Source organism: Vicugna pacos, chromosome 8, assembly GCF_048564905.1.
Source record: "Vicugna pacos chromosome 8, VicPac4, whole genome shotgun sequence".
Classification (NCBI taxonomy): domain Eukaryota; kingdom Metazoa; phylum Chordata; class Mammalia; order Artiodactyla; family Camelidae; genus Vicugna; species Vicugna pacos.
Genome location: NC_132994.1, coordinates 69,889,654 through 69,907,675, shown reverse-complemented (window position 1 = coordinate 69,907,675; position 18,022 = coordinate 69,889,654). Strand labels below are relative to the sequence as shown.

The 18,022-nt window shown below is 39.7% G+C and overlaps 1 protein-coding gene across 8 annotated transcripts in view; it reads right to left on the bottom strand.

Moving 5' to 3' along the window:
* The window catches only part of ARID1B (AT-rich interaction domain 1B), a 380,554-nt gene that overhangs the window by 75,324 nt on the left and 287,208 nt on the right, over nucleotides 1-18,022 (bottom strand). For all 8 annotated transcript variants that reach the window (XM_072966099.1, XM_072966096.1, XM_072966101.1 and 5 more), the window contains one exon: nucleotides 12,793-12,882. In XM_072966099.1, coding sequence (XP_072822200.1) covers nucleotides 12,793-12,882 — 90 coding nt within the window. The remainder of the gene's footprint in view (nucleotides 1-12,792; nucleotides 12,883-18,022) is intronic.

Genomic DNA, 18,022 nt, shown 5'->3' with positions numbered 1-18,022 from the left:
CTCAGCCATAAAAAACGAATAAAATAATGCCATTTGTTGCAACATGGATAGACCTGGAGATTGTCATCCTAAGTGAAGTAAGCCAGAAAGAGAAAGAAAAATACCACATCATATGTGGAATCTAAAAAAGAGAGACACAAATGAACTTATTTACAGAACAGAAAAAGACTCACAGACATAGAAAACAAACTTATGGTTATGGGGGGGTGGGAAGGGATAAATCTGGAGTTAGAGATTTGCAGACACTAACTACTATACATAAAATAGATAAACAAGTTTCTTCTGTATATCACAGGGAACTATATTCAATATCTTGCAGTAACCTATAATGAAAAAGAAAATGAAAATGAATATACGTATGTTCGTGTATGATTTAAGCATTATGCTGTACACCAGAAATTGACACACTGTAAACTGACTATACTTCAAGAAAAAAAAAAAAGAATGAAGGCAAACGTATTGGCCCAGCAATCAGGTCTTTGTGGCCTGACCTGTTTCTCCAGCCCCATCATGACTATATGGTCATCACAGGGCACCCACCCTGTTCCTATCACTCAGACACTTGTTACCTCCCTGCAGGCACCATGTCGTTTTAGACCTGCAAATCTTTGCACATTCATTCACTTAACAAATATTTTCTGACTATCTCTCATGTTCCTGGCATAGTGTTATTCACTGGTCTAACAACAGCTGACATTTACTGAGCAGATATTATGTGCCAATAGTTTTGTTCATTATTAGTTCATTTAAACTTCAAAACAACTATGAAGACATAGAGGCTCACAGAAGTTAATTCACTGAAAACACTTTCACACATTTTTTACCACAATCCATAGTTAAGAAGTATGTTTTATACCATGATTCAACATGTATACGTGAGCATATATGTTTATATATTCATATTCAGTATTCACACACACACTGTATGCCTCACAGAACAATTTCTACCCTGATTTTTTCAATTAAAAAATCCACTAATGAGAGGCACAGTGTGAAAACAGAATGTTCGACTGTGTTCTCTATTGAACATTGTTTCACAGTGAGCCCCGAGGGCCATTCACTTCCCTGTAACTGACGTGTTCCCGTCCTTCCTGGCTCTGCCCCCCGCTGCCTTCCACAGCATTCCCTGGCCTTCCAGAAAAGCAGACACTTTCATGTGCTTGGAGAGCACTAGGTATGTTAGCTGACGTAGAGCAGTTGTCGCACCGCCATCATTATTTGCTGGGGTGACTGTCTCCCCCCAGATTGTGAGCACTGAGGCTTTAAGAACACTTTCTCTTCGCCTCCGTCTCCTCAGGACCAAGCAGAGTGTCTGGCACACAACTGGAACTGAACAGTACGTGTTTATAATGAATAAGAAAACATCTTCATTCAGAATGCATTTACTTTTACTTCGGGAAGACGATTTAATAAATGTGACGGTCTGGTGCCTCGTTTCAGAGTATACTGGAGGAATAATTTCTGGGGAAAGGACGGCTATTCAAGGAAGGAACAACTGACAGCTGATGGCCTAACAGTCCAGAAAGCGCCATTACTTCTATCACCTAAGTATCTGCCGAATGCATCCACCCCACCCACCTCCCCAGTCACTGCAAATTCAAGTTTTGGCTTCAGCCTTATAGTTAGGCGACTTCAGGCAAATCAATGAAGTCAAGCCTCATTTCCTTCTCTGATGGGTGGATACATCTGAGCCTACCTCCTAAGATAAAAGGCGACAATGTGAGGTAAGCACACAGCTCAGTGCTTGAACACAGAGCAGAGGCTCAGTAAGTGACAGCTAGTATTATCCAAATGTTTTTAATACAATCCACCGTTTATTTTCCATCTGAATGACTCCATGTTTTCAAACTGGCCTCCCTTGCCAGGCTCCCCTTTAAACCATTCTGCACGGCAAAGTCAGAAAGTGCTGCAGAACCCTGGACCGTGGTCAGTTCCCTGGGTGACGAATGCCACAGCCTGTGGGCCTCCTGGCAAATGGCTTGATGCCCTTCCCCAGGCAGCACACAGCTCCCTGAGCTGTGCCGGGCCTGCCTGCTCTCCACGCCCTCCACCAGAGCCAGTCACAGCTGATGGGGGCCGTCGTCATGCAGTTCACTATCCAGAAACCAGTGCCTGTTTCCAGGTAGCTAGTTCTAGAAATAGCTGGCCGGCCGTGTTATTTCGCTCAAAAAGCTGAAGCTTGTCGGTTTCAGGCCGCTCAACCAACCACTACAGAACAGAGCAGCTGTGAGAGCCTAAGGCCCAGGGCACATCCTTCTCGGTCCCGCCGAGCCCCTGGAGGCTGCCTGCTGGCGGGGGAGCAGGGAGAGAATGACGGTGGGAAGGAGGAGCAGAAGACAGATGAGCAGAGAGAGCAAGAGTCCTGTCAGGTGTCTGGATAGACTCAACATGAAGGACAAGGATCCTGATTTTTGTTAATTACGGATCACAAGCACCAAGATAATGACTAGCTTGATAAACATTCATGCAATGGATGGATCAATACATTAGGCTTTTTGTGAGGTTTGCAGGGAGACCAGAGTCTGAAATAAGACTATTCTCTTTCTAGCTGTAAAGAAAAACTCCCACGACCTGGGCGCAGCATAACGGAGGGCCGCTCCTCTGCTGGGGCTCTTCCCGGAGCTCTGGCGCTCACGCGATAAAGGCCCGCTCTTGGCCAGACTCATTTCTACCACCTAGTAAGATGCTAACAACTTGCCCTAAAGTTTCTTCCAAACGCACATGGGTTTAGATATTTAATTACAATTTGATAATTTTTTGAGTGCTGTTTTCTACGCATCTAATAGCTGAGGCAGGATTGGTGGTGGGGTTGCCAGGACCTTACCTGGAGTCATTCAGTCTGCAGGTTATGAGTGGTTTTCTTTACGGTCATTCTCCTATGGATATTTTTATTAGTATCAATGGAAAATTCCTAGACCATGTATTCTATTACGGGGCAGTATAAGTCACGTTAAGTCTAGGGGAGATGCTGCTTCAATGTTTACACAGAGACCAGTATTAAAGACTAAGCCAAAGAGGCTTTTTAAAACATCTCTTCATTGTTTTCCTGGAATCCAGGGAAACTGGCCTAACAGAGAACCAGTATTTCTAAAATGTTTATCTATATTATTAGGTGAGTTTTCAGGATCTTTCAAATACTCCCTTAAACACTGTAGTATTTGTGTTTTATTAAGTGGGTATTTTTCCTGGTTTAAAAAAGGCTATGATTCTCTTATTTGAAAAAAAAGAAAATTCTTATAGAAAAGAAAGATCCAATATTACTGTCTAAACCTTAGCAGACCAAAAAAAAATTTTAAGCAACCGACTTACATAATCATTATAAACAAAGTCACATTTTCCATATAAGAGATGAAATGCATATAATGTTTTTATGCCGAATGAGGAAAAACCCTTTACTGGACAAGACAGAGACATGGCTTATCTTTAGAATTACTTCAAAACTTCTCAAAAGTAGAATAAAACTATACTTAGGCCTTAAGGTGTATTTGGAGGAGATGCTAAAATAGAAAGACAGAGAGGAAAGCTCCCATGAGTCCAAATAGCCCATGACAGGCTGTTACAACGGCACGACAGTCACTAACGGGTTAAAGGACCATCCAGTGAAGATGCAGCCCGAAGCTGAAGGGTGCTACAGAACTGAGTCAGAAAGAAAGTCGAATAAATAATGGAGCAATACATGGAATGTCAGAAAATTAAACTGTAAGGCATTTTAACATGGATCTGAGCCTCCAACCGTGTATCTTTTCCCTCTTCATGCAAGACAACAAATTCTGCAGCGTCAGCATGGGAGACTTTAAATCCTGTTGGAAAAAGCAGAGTTAAGCACGAGGCCCAAATCATGGTTCATCCCATCCATGAATGAGAAAACAGCCAAGAAAGAGGGAGACTGCTCAGGCTGCCACCGGAGAGCGAGTGAGCGCAGAAACAGTCACGCCAAAATGTGACCCCTTCATCAGAGGCGCCCCTGCAGCTGGCAAGGCTCCAGCACTGTGGGGACACCAACAACACACCCAAGGCTCCGGAAGCCACCAAAAAGCAAGGCACGTTTTTCCTTTGGCACACGGACAATTTATTTTCATGTTGGCATCTGTTAAAAATTCACAGAATAACTGCCTTGTTTCCTCAAGCCAGTTCAATAAAAGATGCTTTCCCACATGTGTGAAATAATGGTCACACGCTGTACCACCTTAGTGGAGAGTCTCCGACTATAAAGACAGTGATTTCTCATCACAAATAGGTGTCAGATTCCCATTCGGGGAGAAAAATAGATTTTAAAGAACATTCTTGTTACATTTTAATATCCTCAGTGTTTATTTGCCTGCCTGCTTCTCTTCACAACATGAAGTGCTTTGAGGAAGACAGAAACTAATGACCCGTCCAAGGCTGTAGCCCAGGCCCCCCGGTGCTCTCCCAGCTGTGCCATCAGGTTAACTGGCGGAATCGCTGCCTCTTCCTTCCCCACCACTGCAGCGCCCTATATTCGGAGACACAGACGACAGCATCTAAGTTCTCCCCATCCACCCCCATAAAGCCCTCTCAGCCGCTGACATCATCTATCATTGGGAAAATTAGAGTCAAGGGAGGGATCAGAATGATTACCCAGATGGCAGATGGGGCCAAAATATCCGGCCTTTCCTTATTCAATTCTTTGTAGTTTTATCTGCAAAAGTTTGCTTCAGTGCTGAGGGCAAAGACAATTGTATGCATCACTATGTGCTACAAGGAGCAAAGGAACCACCTTCTAAGGCTTTCAACCCGGGTCTCACCTCAGTGACCTCATGCTTCTTACTAACATTTACACAGTGCTGTGCAATACGTAACTTTTGGATATAAGGTTGCACTTGATCTGTGCAACAAATCCACGGGACACTCTGATCCTCATTTTCAAATGAGGAAGCAGAGATTTAATTAATTATTCAAAGTCACAAAACCAGTTAGTGATAAGGCTGCACCTAAACTCAGATTTTTTGGTTCTAAACTCCCTAAAGATTAAGATGAGGAAAAGAATGTACTATAAGAGGCACTGGAGCTGTGCCACTGAACAAGGACACATGGTCCCAGCTCTCACAGAGCTCTAGCTGGGGAGGGAAGTCCACTGTTACTCCCAGCAGTGGGTCCTGAGCATGGCCAGCCCGCGCGGGGACAGTGCCCAGCCCGCAGGGCCGCACCACAACAGGGAATGCTTCCTTCCTCCGCTCAGTAAACCTTGACTCACGGACCGACAGGTGCCAGGCTGTTCTAAGGACATGAAGGATTAGTAAGATGGGCAAGTGGACCCCATGTTGGGGTGGGGTTGAGGAGTGGGTGGCAAAGGGTCAGACAGAAGAGTTTATATGAAGATTCCAAAAGAGGTTTGGTGTGACAGGAGACTGAGAGAGGCAGTGGGGTGTTGAGAGTGAGATGAGGAAGGGAGGCTGGGTGGGAGGAAAAAGGGCCTCACGACCAAGCACATCACTGCAGCCTTTCTCCTCTTAAAGGCTTCTGTGAAGGGAATGGCATGACCTCACCAGTCTTCTGCAAAGGCCATTCTGGATGCAGCTTGAGAAGCGAACTGGAAGGGAGCGAAGCTGAGGCAGGAAGAATGGCTGGGAGGAGCCGATGGTGCCTCGGTGGCTGGGGCTGGGGTTTTGACATCGAAAGCCAAGAAAGGGGTCTGTGTGGGAAACATCCCAGGGGTGGAGTTGCAGAATGGGATGACGTGTAGGGCACGTGGGGGAGAAAAAGACATCAAAGATGCCTGCTGGCTTTCTGGCTTGGGAAACCAGGCAGATAGCAGCCTTCCACTGAGGGACAGACCCATAAGGCCCAGGAGAAAACACGTTATAAGGTTCACACAACCCACAATGCTGAGTTTACCTAAGGTCCAGATGTTCTCAGGCACTTCCACTGAAGAATAATGAGCCAATTACAAATGAGTGTTAACTATGAAAAGCAAGCTTTAACTGGCAATTCAAAAAAATTATTGCATATGCAAAAGTAACAAAACCAGACTTCCTTTGAAATATTCTAAAATTTAGACTGACAGTTCCCCAGCGGATATAAATTGGCTTTTACTGTACGTGATACTTGTTTGCTGAGCTCTTTGGTGAACAGATCTCTGGACAGTAGACTTAATAGATTTTAACAATAACCCTAATACAATTTCTATACTGTTATCCTCTTCATTACCGACTAGCTTTGGCTTGGTCCACAACCCAGCCCAGAGGCAGAGTTCTGGGGCTGAAGAAATTAGAAACAGCTTTCTAGATATTCTCTCTTGTACAGTATCTCCCATTTGAGTTTATTTTCATCTGCCATGGATTATAAAAAAAGGGATCCTCAATTAAGAGCAGAGGCTAAATTAATTGCATCTGGGGGTGGGGGTCGACTATCATTACTGCCCGCACATGCTGATCTACTACTGTGTCTACACAGCAGTGCTTGGGAGCGGGATCTGTCTTCTCTTCTTGACAATATGCTTGTGCTGAAAGGCAGCACCATTTTCTAGCTAGCGTGCTCACAGTATAAATGACAGGAACACCTTCACATGCAAGAGCAGTTAAAAAGGTGGGCTAGGTCATTTTCTGACACCCAGCATCTACAGATTTACCGAATACTTAAAACAGAATCCCACAGAAAGAGGAACAAAAGTTTCTGCAGATTTTGCAGAAACAGAAAAAAAAAAATTCTACTTCCAACTCCTTAACTATTATCTCGGTGGGTCTCCTTCATTTCTGTCCTAACCCGTTCATCTGTTCTTGACAAATGAGTTAGGTCAACTAAGATATTTAAAGATAATTTTTAAAATATCAAAACTGACTTTTGGTGCACATTTCACTAGGAAATAAGCTTTTTCTGAACTTTTACTTATGTCCATCGAAATATTCCTGGGTTATAAAGAGCACGATTGGTCTCTGGACAATTTACTTAGCTCCAGATTCCAGGTGCAAGCACTCCAGCTCAAACTGACATTGTGTCTGTCGGGTTGTAGGAAGACATCTGGGGAGAATGGAAGGCAGAAGTGAGAGCTTTAATCTGGTGCAAGATCAAAATGCCTGCAGTGTTTTAAGAAAAACACTATGCTACAGCAAATGACCTATTATGGTAAAACTGAAAGAAGACATATTAATATGGGGTAAGCTTCCTTAATTTAGGAACAAGAAATATTTTGTGCTATGGTTGTTCTGTGCTCTGAAAAGACCTGAAACTTCTGAGTGGTTGTGAGGGCTGAATAATTTTCCGCTGCCCAGCTCAGTCTTTGTTGAACATCTATTATACAGGAAGTGCTGTTGTAGACACAGGGATACAGAGCATCAAGATACAGTCCTGGCCCTCGAGAGCTCGCGCTAATTTACAGTAAGACACTGGATTTGTTTTAAGAGATCTCTTACTTATCCTTGGCATTAAGAAGTAGAAGAAAGATTTGCCCTAAGCAAATAGAGTGTGCCTAGAAATTTGATGAGGAATTCTATACAGACACTGAAAAGAAGCTAATATACATCATTAAAGGGTGGATAAAATTGTATCAAGGTAGTTAACATTTGGGATTAATAACAGAAGAAAAATATGTAAGAGTAGTGAAGACAAATTCTACTCAATCAATCTCCATAAAATGTGTAAGTTTGAAACCTCATACTTCTGAAGGACACAAATTCTGATTCACGTTTTCACAGAAGCACACAAAAAGAACATCTAAATGCCCAAACCCACCCCTGCTACACACTTTTTTTTGCATAATGGCACTATTTATATTTATTAAAATGGAGCAACTGATAAATATCATTTTGAATATCAGATTCAAAAGATGAGAATTTTGTGATTCATTTGACGTAGGGCTGTCAGGAACTAGGCCTGGCTGTATTAAATACTTGAGATGTATTAAACTGCAAAATTTTGTTATTTTTCCCTTGTCCTGCAACTACAGAGTAAATACATGACTTGTCTAGCTTGTCTACTCAGGCACCATCGACACAGTAAAAGCCATTTGTCAGTCAGGTACAGGAAGCCTGTATACTTTGACTGCAGGTCTGTTTAAATAGTTGGGAGAGACAGAAAAGGTGATCATGTAGATGGACAAGAATGAAAGCTTGGAGGAGGGGAACCTTGATAATTCTGGAAGAGTCCACCCAGGATACCCTCCATACAGAGCTGACGGGCACAGGATGGTGCCAAAGAACTGCCTCCAGCAACAGAATACATTTTCTAGCACATCACAGTCCTACGGTAGCTGGCAGTCCATGTCCAAAAGGGGAAGTTCTTAGTGGTTCTGCTTTCAGCATATCTCAAGGACTAATTAAATCCTCATTACTACCTTCTAATTATTCAAATACTATGGGATTACACTAAGGAAGTCCCTGCTGGCACACTAGATGAAAAGGGTTAAATAACCTATGTTGATTTTGAGAATCCAGATCTAGTTCAGACCTTCAGAAAACCAGCAGCATTAACATGAATATTTAACTAGACACCACTGTGAAAATTAAAAGGGAATTCAATTAAAAGGTTTTCAAAAAATTAATTCTGACCTCTCTACATCTGTCCAAATAAATAAGCCTTCTTGAAACGTTTTCACCTAATTGCTAATCCAATAAACTAGAAGGGCATTTGCTAGTTTCATTAAGCTTAACATTTTACAGGGGTTAAAAATGTGATCATTTTGATGTTAATAATAATTATACTTATTTATCTACTCAGATGACTATTCCATACTCCTCCAAGCCCTCTCGGAAAGCAGGACAACACATTAATAAGCCATTTCCTATTGCTCTTTTCAAATTTTAAGATACATGTTAAAGATTAAAAATAAGGATAAAGCTAATCGAAACTTGTTAGCTACAATTTTCTTGTAAAATGCATTTCAATACTTTAGGGTTATCTTAACTGTCCTTCCAATGCCTTAGGTAGTATGATTTTCACTATTTGACTTTTGGGGTGAGGGGCTTTAATATCAATTCTGTATGTTGTTATGTGAGGTCTACAGAGAGAAGATGTGGTTTAAAATAAAAACCAATGGCAAATGTGTTACAGAATACCATACTTAAAAAAAAAAACAACTCTATCAGTAACGAAGAAGTTAAAAACCACAGAATTTGAACTAATTATCTTTATTCAGTTAGTAAGAAGCACCACACAATATGCGCACAGGAGGGTCTAAGTCAAGCTTTATATTGGAAAGTACATGAAACGCAGAGGAGACAGTACTACATAAGAATAAAGAGGCCAACAAACGTCCCAGGTGTCTCCCTTCTTCTTGTAACCTACGAAGGCCATATCCACACATACCTTTCACAGATGAAAAATACAGAACTATAGACACTCAGTCATTTTTGCCTACATACAATGTGAAGAAATGAATCTGTGACGCTTGATACCAGAATCACCAGATAAAGAGGGTACTGAACTAAAGAGGGGTGGGCCCTGCAGGGCCGGCTTCTGGGCAGGGCACTGACTGCACTCTGCCTCGGGAAGAGGAGACGGCCTCGCCGCTGCCAATATGGGCCAGGCCCCAGCACAGCCTCAGAGCTGCAAAATTCTCCTAGACAGGGTATCCAGTTTATTAATAAATGTTCCTCCTGAAGTGGGATACAAGGACTAAATAGGAAGAAATGACAGCAGAACAAGACTTGAGCTTCTTGAGCCCAGAGGGACCTAGCTCCAGGGCAGCGTGTCAGCACTGCCGTCCCCGCTGAGGAGCTCTGGAAAGGACCCAGAAAGCTGCACCTCCACGCGAACGTAGGCTCCATCTCTTGTTCTGTGCAGTTGTCTCTGCGCTACCGTGTTTCTAGATCCTCTACCAATAAAGAAAATCTATCTCCTATGGATACATTAAAGAAAATGTGTATAATTGTGGAATCCTGTTCTCTTATCTTACTTTCACCTGTTAAAACAAAGTAAGGGTGTTTCTACCTTGGTGGTTTTAGCACTCAGCAGTACAGAAAGCTATGTTCTTATCTTGTCTGTCAAGGTCCATGGTTTCTAAGAATATGTTTTTTGAAAATAAAGTGCTAACTCACCAATATAGTTTCCTCTCTGCTTCTTTCATCACTTCCTCAAACAAGGGGGTGGGGGAAAATACATCAATTGTAAAGGTATAAGTGAAGTTTAATTACTTTTCAAACATGAGAATCAACATTGGGGGATTTTCTAGCAAGTGTTTTCTTAGATTTACTTTGAAGTATAGATACTGTGGGGACATACCAAATGGTGGTAAAAACAAACAAGAAAAATGTTTCATTATTGTATCAAATCATTAAAATGATTGTGTCACTTGGCATTAAAACATCTGATCAAATGTCATCAGGTAGGAGCTTCCTAGATTTTAACAAATAACAATGCCATTTAAAAAAATGTAATTACTAATCAATTTTAGAGGAAATTTAACTCAAATGTGGCAAAGTACCATGCAACAGTCACTGTAAAACTAGTTTTCCTTCTCAGGGATTGCCCAAACAAAAGTGGCACAAGGGACAGACATGGTGTCTCTAGCAGCCTTTCAGGGGCAGTTGGAGGAACACGTTCATAAAACAATTCAGATTTAGCAAATTGTTACATTTTTATTTGCTATTTGAAGGAAATGGGCATTACAACTAGCGAGATTGTTACGCATCCACTACCAGTTACCAATACCACACTGCACGTAAGAGGGGAATGAAACCCCAGACATAGCTACGCAGTCGTTTCCCTGTAGTGACACCAGAGGAAAAGCCCCGATTTGGCCTTGCAAGTGTGTTCACTTACAAGTTTGATCTAACTACATTTCTTGTCATCGTATCTTTCACATTTGGTTTTCTACATTTTCAAATTCCTTAAATGCTCATCAGGTGGATGGGGTTGGGGAGACACTGGAGGATCTGGAAGGGGGTTCTCATTTTTTAGGTCTTAGCAATAAAGAGTAGAATCGTAAGACTTTCAAATAAGGTACCTCTTAATCTTTGATACTTGTAAAATAAACATCTCCCAGTAGGAATGATGTTACAGGGCTATGGTAAAAATGAAGTAACAAAGTATCTTCATTTTACCTCTGAGATTTGCCTGAGTAGGCATTCAGTGCAGGATACTTTCTTTTATCCCCCAACCCCGCCCCTTTCCTGACCTAGCAACGCAAGGCAGGTACAACTCATGGCCAAGTAAAGGAGTTTGGGGAGAATTCCCCCTTGTTTGGCTTTAGTGCTTTCTCTATGAACTTTTATAACGTCTTCAGATGGCCAGAGCTGTGAGGAGTTAACATAGAACCAGGAATTTACAGAGAGGATGTGAGACACAAGACTTCTAGGAGGCCACAGTGGGAAGTTTAGAGAAACAAATGCACATGTCATGCAATGATTAAAACATACAGTACTGTTAGAAGGTAGTGGTTCTCTGAGTATGGTCCTCAGATCAGTGGCATCAGAAAAACCTGGGAACTTGTCAGAAATGCAGATTTTAAGTGCCTCACACCTCAGACCTACTGACCCAGAAACCTGGAGTGTGGCCTAGCAATCTAGTTTAACAGGCTCTCCAGGTGATTCTCAGGCACACTAAAGTTTAAAAACCATTAACTATTCTGTTATTAAAGCATATTGTAGTATCTTGATAAGAGAATTAAAGTATTAACTATACATTAAATTATAATACAAAGTTAAATATGTAAAGGTATTATAAGCTAAAATTTCATTTAATTCCTACTAAACATTCATTTCAATACAAATGATATGCAGATAAGGCCAATCCATCTTTTCACTGGCATTACTTTCTAAATAACCTGCTGCTGAGTTTTCAATATGTAAAATAATTGAAACTTTGTAATTCTAATTAGAAGTAAACCCTCATCTCTACAACCCATATAGAAATAATTACAAACATGAGGGGTCAGGAACCTTTAAGTGTCAGCTACCAAGCCAGCAACTTCCATGTCTTCTGGGTGGGTATGAGAGAGGAAGGGGAGTGAAGAAGGCAAGTGGCATCTTCCATGGGCGGGCAGACAAGCCCTGAGCCACAGGCAGTGGGAAGTGACTTGGTGCAGCACCAGATGGTGCAGTAGGCTTGTAAATCGCGGTCTGCACTAATTTGGATTAAAATCACCACCACCACCACCAAAAGTAGCTTTAATTCTGAAGGGGAGAAAGAAGATAGAAGCAAACAAATGAAGGCCTAAGGCCTCAACCAAGGCAATAATATACAGGAGTCAACATGCAGAAATGAGCTAAAAGTCAAAGAATGCACAGACGTGGGACAGCCTGAATGTTCAAGGCTTTCAGGAAAAGCCCATGTTCTTTTTTCTGACTCTGGCAGTAACTAGCCTCTGAGAATGAGGAGGTCATATAGAACTCCTATGGTCCTCAGTTTCTTTATTCACAAACTGAGGTCTTTTAGGCCTGATCCAGATCTAAGATCTGAGATTCAACAAAGTAAGGTCTTACTATGTGTTTAAAATTTTACTGTTAAATATCACAGGATAAGTAATTGATCAAAGCAACTAAACACACACACATACTCCAACATTTTACCTCATCAGGACCAACATACAAATTGAATCATTAACAGTCATTTTTATACAGCTAGACCAACTATCAGACTACAGTCGGGTATAAACTATGCTTCATGCTTCTAAGCGGACATACGTATTTGGGTCTTGAGCTGTGCTTTGGCAAAACTGCCCAACGTGCAATAACATGTCCATTGTTAAATGTAGGTTCATATTTATTGTTCTAATCTGATGAGGAAACACAATATCCTCTAAAAATTATTTATAAGAACGCACATAGGTAAGTAAATTCACATAAGCCTTATATACTCAAAACCCAAAGGCATGTAAGATATGAATTGAAGACCAACCTCTGTCCTGTGGCATTGGTGACTGGCTCAAGGCAGGATGGGAACTGGATTCTGACTGGCTCCCAGGTGGCTGAGGAGGCATCTGACTGCCTGTAAAACACAGAAGGGGAAGAGGGATGGGGAACCTTTTGCTTAATATTGCAATTGTGCAAAATCAAGGCATAATTAAATTTATTTACTCTTCATAATCACAAGAGGTTATGGCTCCACAATGAAAAAGATCTAGCTCAAAGACTGATATTTTACCCTTTCTTGGCAAAATGAAGAGGAAACATGCATAACCACATTTATCACATGCCCTTCTGAAAAGTTCAATTTCTGACTGAATGAGTTCCCAAGTTCACAGACAAATCAATCTGTAGGCGAAATCTCCTGACACACATGTCTACAGTGCATTTAACAAAATCTAAGACTGATGGATTAAACTCATCTTCCTGAGTTTAAATTACTCTCTAAGTGGGCAGGCATACATAGTGGCCAACAATTTTTCATTGGTAACATTTATTAAATATAGTAATAAAACTGACTTCTAAAAAATCTTTATAATTAGTTAGAGATTTTTTTTAACATAAACTTGGAAGAAAACCTCAACTAAAAAACATAAAATATACTGCTATAAAATACAGAGTACATTATCACTAAAGAAGAAATATTATTTTGCATCTCTTTTGATCTTTATTGCTAATACAACAGTAGTATCTATTTGATTTCCAGTTATTTAATTTTTGCTCTGTTTGTCTTTTCAAACTATAATGTAAGCTCCTTGAGACAGGAATCACATCTTTTACTCCTTTAACTCCTCCATTAGCATAACAAATATTTAATACATTTTTGTTATTTAATAGCCCTTAATCCAAGAATATGAATTAAAGGAAAATATACTATTTACTTTATTAATTAAAGCAAAACAATGAATCATGTGACAGCTAGAGATAGGACTTTGAATGAAATTTAAGAATATGAGTCACTTGACAACTCAACTTACTTTCCGCCTCAGCAGTTTAGGTACATTTCTAAGACTAAAAGTATTATGGAATAAAAATGGCATGAACTTAGCACAATCCTCAAAGCACTAGCTCTCATGGCATGAGCACCAAGTTATTTTATCTTCTAACCCCCCACTTTACTAAAATAACTGAAAAGAGACAAACACACACATACACATATACACATGCAAATATACGTATCTCCCAGCATAGCCCTCTGGGATGGTAGTCTGTGATCACGCTAGATCAAGCTAACTGCTTTGATACCATACGATCTACTCTTGCACAGTTTCGTCTATTGCTAAAAGGAATCACAATTACTGAGTAGAGAAGGAAATTAATGTACTGAAGATTTCCACCAGTTCACCCAGGTAATGGTCATGATGCAGAGCCTGGTGTTTTACACTGAAAACGGCCCTCTTGTGTTTCTACCTGATGGCATCTCTGTTAGGCCAGGCAGCCTGAGTACAGACCAGGACCAGGATGGTCTCTCAGGACGGCGTGTCATTACCAACTCTAATGACAGCTATATCTGTGACAGCCAGAGAGGCAGGAAGGTGATCTTCTATCAGATAATAGGTATAAAGAGTTGTAAAAATACAACTATAAAAAATTCTCAACTGTTTTTGGGAGTTTAAACTTCTCACTTTTAGAAAAGAATGTATAACTGATGAATGTATTTCTGAGTGCTGCTGGATTCAGCTGCCCCTCTCATTCTTAGATAAAGTGAAAACCAAGACCTGAATTTACAGACAGTCAGAAATGTGCTGTAAAGCCAGTAAGAACTGCTCTTAATTTAGAGCCACAACTAGTAAGATGAAAGACCTAGGCAAACAGCACAGAGTTTGTTTAGCCATTCATTTACCCTTAGGCATCTGCAGTAAATCAGTATTAGTATCAAATAACTCTATACAAAGTAAAAAAAAAAACCACTTACAAAAAATATATATATAAAGTGAAAACAACCTCAAGGGTAAACACTGCCATCCACTTGGCCACAGAGACACAAAAGTTGCTGTGTGTCCACTCAGGGTCATGCGCTTCCTATGAAACACCCGAAGGCCCCCAAGCTCCAGTCCATTTAGAAATTTAAAGCACTCTGCAGCCAAATACTGACTTTTTAAAATGTCACTGGGGAATCAGCTGCAGTAAGACAGTGAGTGCTCACATTATAATGATTGTTTCTGCATGACAGACTGGATTCATAGACTCATGACAGTAAAAACAAACAGTGATTCTACGTTAATACAGGACACCACTCCTGACACTGTGCATGCCCCAGGCACTGCTCTCATATACAATATTTCAAGTAAAAATAAAAAAGGCTGTAAGAAACCCATCATGAATTCATAAAATACTGCCATATCCAAGCAGTACGACTGGTTGTCTGGTATAATTCTAAGACAGATCTCTCTTTAAAGCAATGAGAGAATTCATTTTCTAAATGCACCCTTTAAAGAAACAAACAAGAGCCTTTTCATGGTAAAGATAGATTCTCTCAAGCTGTTTTAAATTCTCCACTTGCATTTACCCCCTATCTTTCCATCAGTAGTTTCATAGTTACTGAGAAATAGCTTCATCCTCCATAAGCACAGATATAAGCAAAGTCATAGCAGATGATGAATCAGAAAGTATGTTTGAGAAACAAAACACAGAAGACTCATTTCTGTCCATTGTCCATACAAAAAAGAAAATTCAGAGCCCTCTGAACCAAATGAATTGAGTAAAGACCTTCAACACATGGGTTTTTATGTGACATATGTTTGTTGTAAGTAAAACCTTTTAAACAAAGCTGGTAAAAGAGAATATTACCATGTGTAGCGAACAAACCAAATTTATGAGAAGGCTTTAACATTAAAACTGAGTTTTTAAAGAAATCGTTTTCCCCCCTCATCTATGTCTATAATGATGTAGGTACAATGGGAAAGAAAAGCTGGAAAAAACTATCCTGTGAGTTAGAATAAATTTCCACCACTTCACACCTATGTATTTATTTTTCAATGACCTAGTGCACAATATTGTCCAAAATTTTGATGCAACAAACTAAAAAATGAAATATCAGTAAGTCATCTGAATTTCTACTTTTGCTGACAAAATTCCCAGAACAATTTTATAACTTTTATTTAAAAACTTTAATGTTTAATTATAGACTTAGAAAAAAGTTATAAATTTAGTAAGGGAGTTGCCTTATATCCCTTAGCTCACCCCCTAACCCCAAGAGGTCACATCTTATATAACCTTTATCTAAGTATCAAGAGGAACTTAAGATGGTACAATGTTATTAATTAAAGATACTTGAATTTCACCAAGTTTTCCACTTAATGTTTCTTTTCCATTTTAGGGTCTCACATTGCATTTAGGTGCTTTTTCTCCTTAGTCTCCTCCAGTCTATAAAAGACCCTCAGTCTTTCCTTATATTTTATGACCTTGATGCTTAAAAAAAAAAAACAGAAGTATAGTTGATTTACAATGTTGTGTTCGTTTCAGGTGTACAGCAAAGTGATTCAGTTATATCTTCTTCAGATTTTTTTCCATGATAGTTTATTACAAGATAAATAGATACTGAGTATAGTTCCCTGTGCTATACAGTAGGTCCTTGCTGGTTATCTATTTTATATATAATAGTGTATATATAATAATCCCAAACTCCTAATTTATCCCTACCCCTTATCCTTTGGTAACCGTAAGTTTGTTTTCTATGTCTGTGAGTCTGTTTCTGCTTTGTAAATAAGTTCATTTGTATTATTTTTTAGATTCCACATATAAGTGATATCATATGGTATCTAACTTATTTCACTTAGTATGATAACCTCTAGATCCATCCATGTTGCTGCAAATGGTATTATTTCATTCTTTTTTATGGCTGAGCAATATTCCATTGTGTGTGTGTGTGTGTGTGTGTGTGTGTGTGTGTGTGTGTGTGTGTGTACACACCCCACATCTTCATCCATTTATCTGTCGAAGGACATTTAGGTTGCTTCCATGTCTTGCCTATTGTAAATAGTGCTGCTATGAACATTGGGACGTGTGTATCTTCTCAAATTAGTTTTCTCTGCATGTATGCCCAGGAGTGTGATTGCTGGATAATATGGTAACTCTATTTTTGGATTTTTAAGGAACTTCCATAGTGGCTGCACCAATTTACATTCCCATCAACATTTTAGGAGGGTTCCGTTTTCTCCACACTCTCTCCAGCATTTATTATTTGTAGACTTTTGAATGATGGCCATTCTGACTGGTGTAAGGTGATATCTCATTGTGGTTTTGATTTGCATTTCTTGAGTAATTAGTGATGTTGAGCATCTTTTCCTGTGCTTGTTCTGTTGGCCATCTGTATGTCTTCTTTGGAAAAATGTCTATTTAGGTCTTCTATCTTCTATTTTTTTTGTGCATAAATGAGAAGACAGCAGTATATTCTCTTACATTATCTTCTACCTCACATGAAAATAGTGTATTCTAGGTATCTTTCAGGTTTTGCTTTTTCACTCAACAGCATGTCCTGAAAAGTACTTTCTAGCAGTTTATAACATTTTCTTCATTTTTGTGAGAGTTTCATAGCTTATTCAACCACTTTCTTATGTATCAGCATTTAGGCCATTTCCAATCTTTTGCATATGTATTTCTGTGATGTTTGAGTTCTATCTTTAGGGTAAATTCCTTGAAGAGGGGCTGCTGGATCAAAAGGGTTACGTATTTCCAAATTTTCCTCCCTGAAACTTTATTTTGCTTTTTTTTTTAAAAACTTTTATTGATTTATAATCATTTTACAATGTTGTGTCAAATTCCAGTGTAGAGCACAATTTTTCAGTTATACATGAACATATATATATATTCATTGTCACATTTTTTTCTCTGTGAGCTACCATAAGATCTTGTATATATTTCCCTGTGCTATACAGTATAATCTTGTTTATCTATTCTACATTTTGAAATCCCAGTCTATCCCTTCCCACCCCCCTATTTTGCTTTTTTTTGGTCTATGAAATACTTCTATGTTTCTAAGAGTCAGAGTTATACAAAAAGACTTATGTACGTACCTCTGTACAAAAAGACTGACATTCTCACCAGCAGTGTCTGAAGCGCCTGTCTCTCCATAACTTCACTTAACAGAGTATGCTATCGTTTAAAAATGTTTGCCAGTCTTTTACGTGAGAAACGGTATTTGAGATTTTTGAATTTGCATTTCTCTAATTCTGAGTGAGTTTGACCACTTTTTAATGTTTGAGGGCTATTTTTTATCTCTT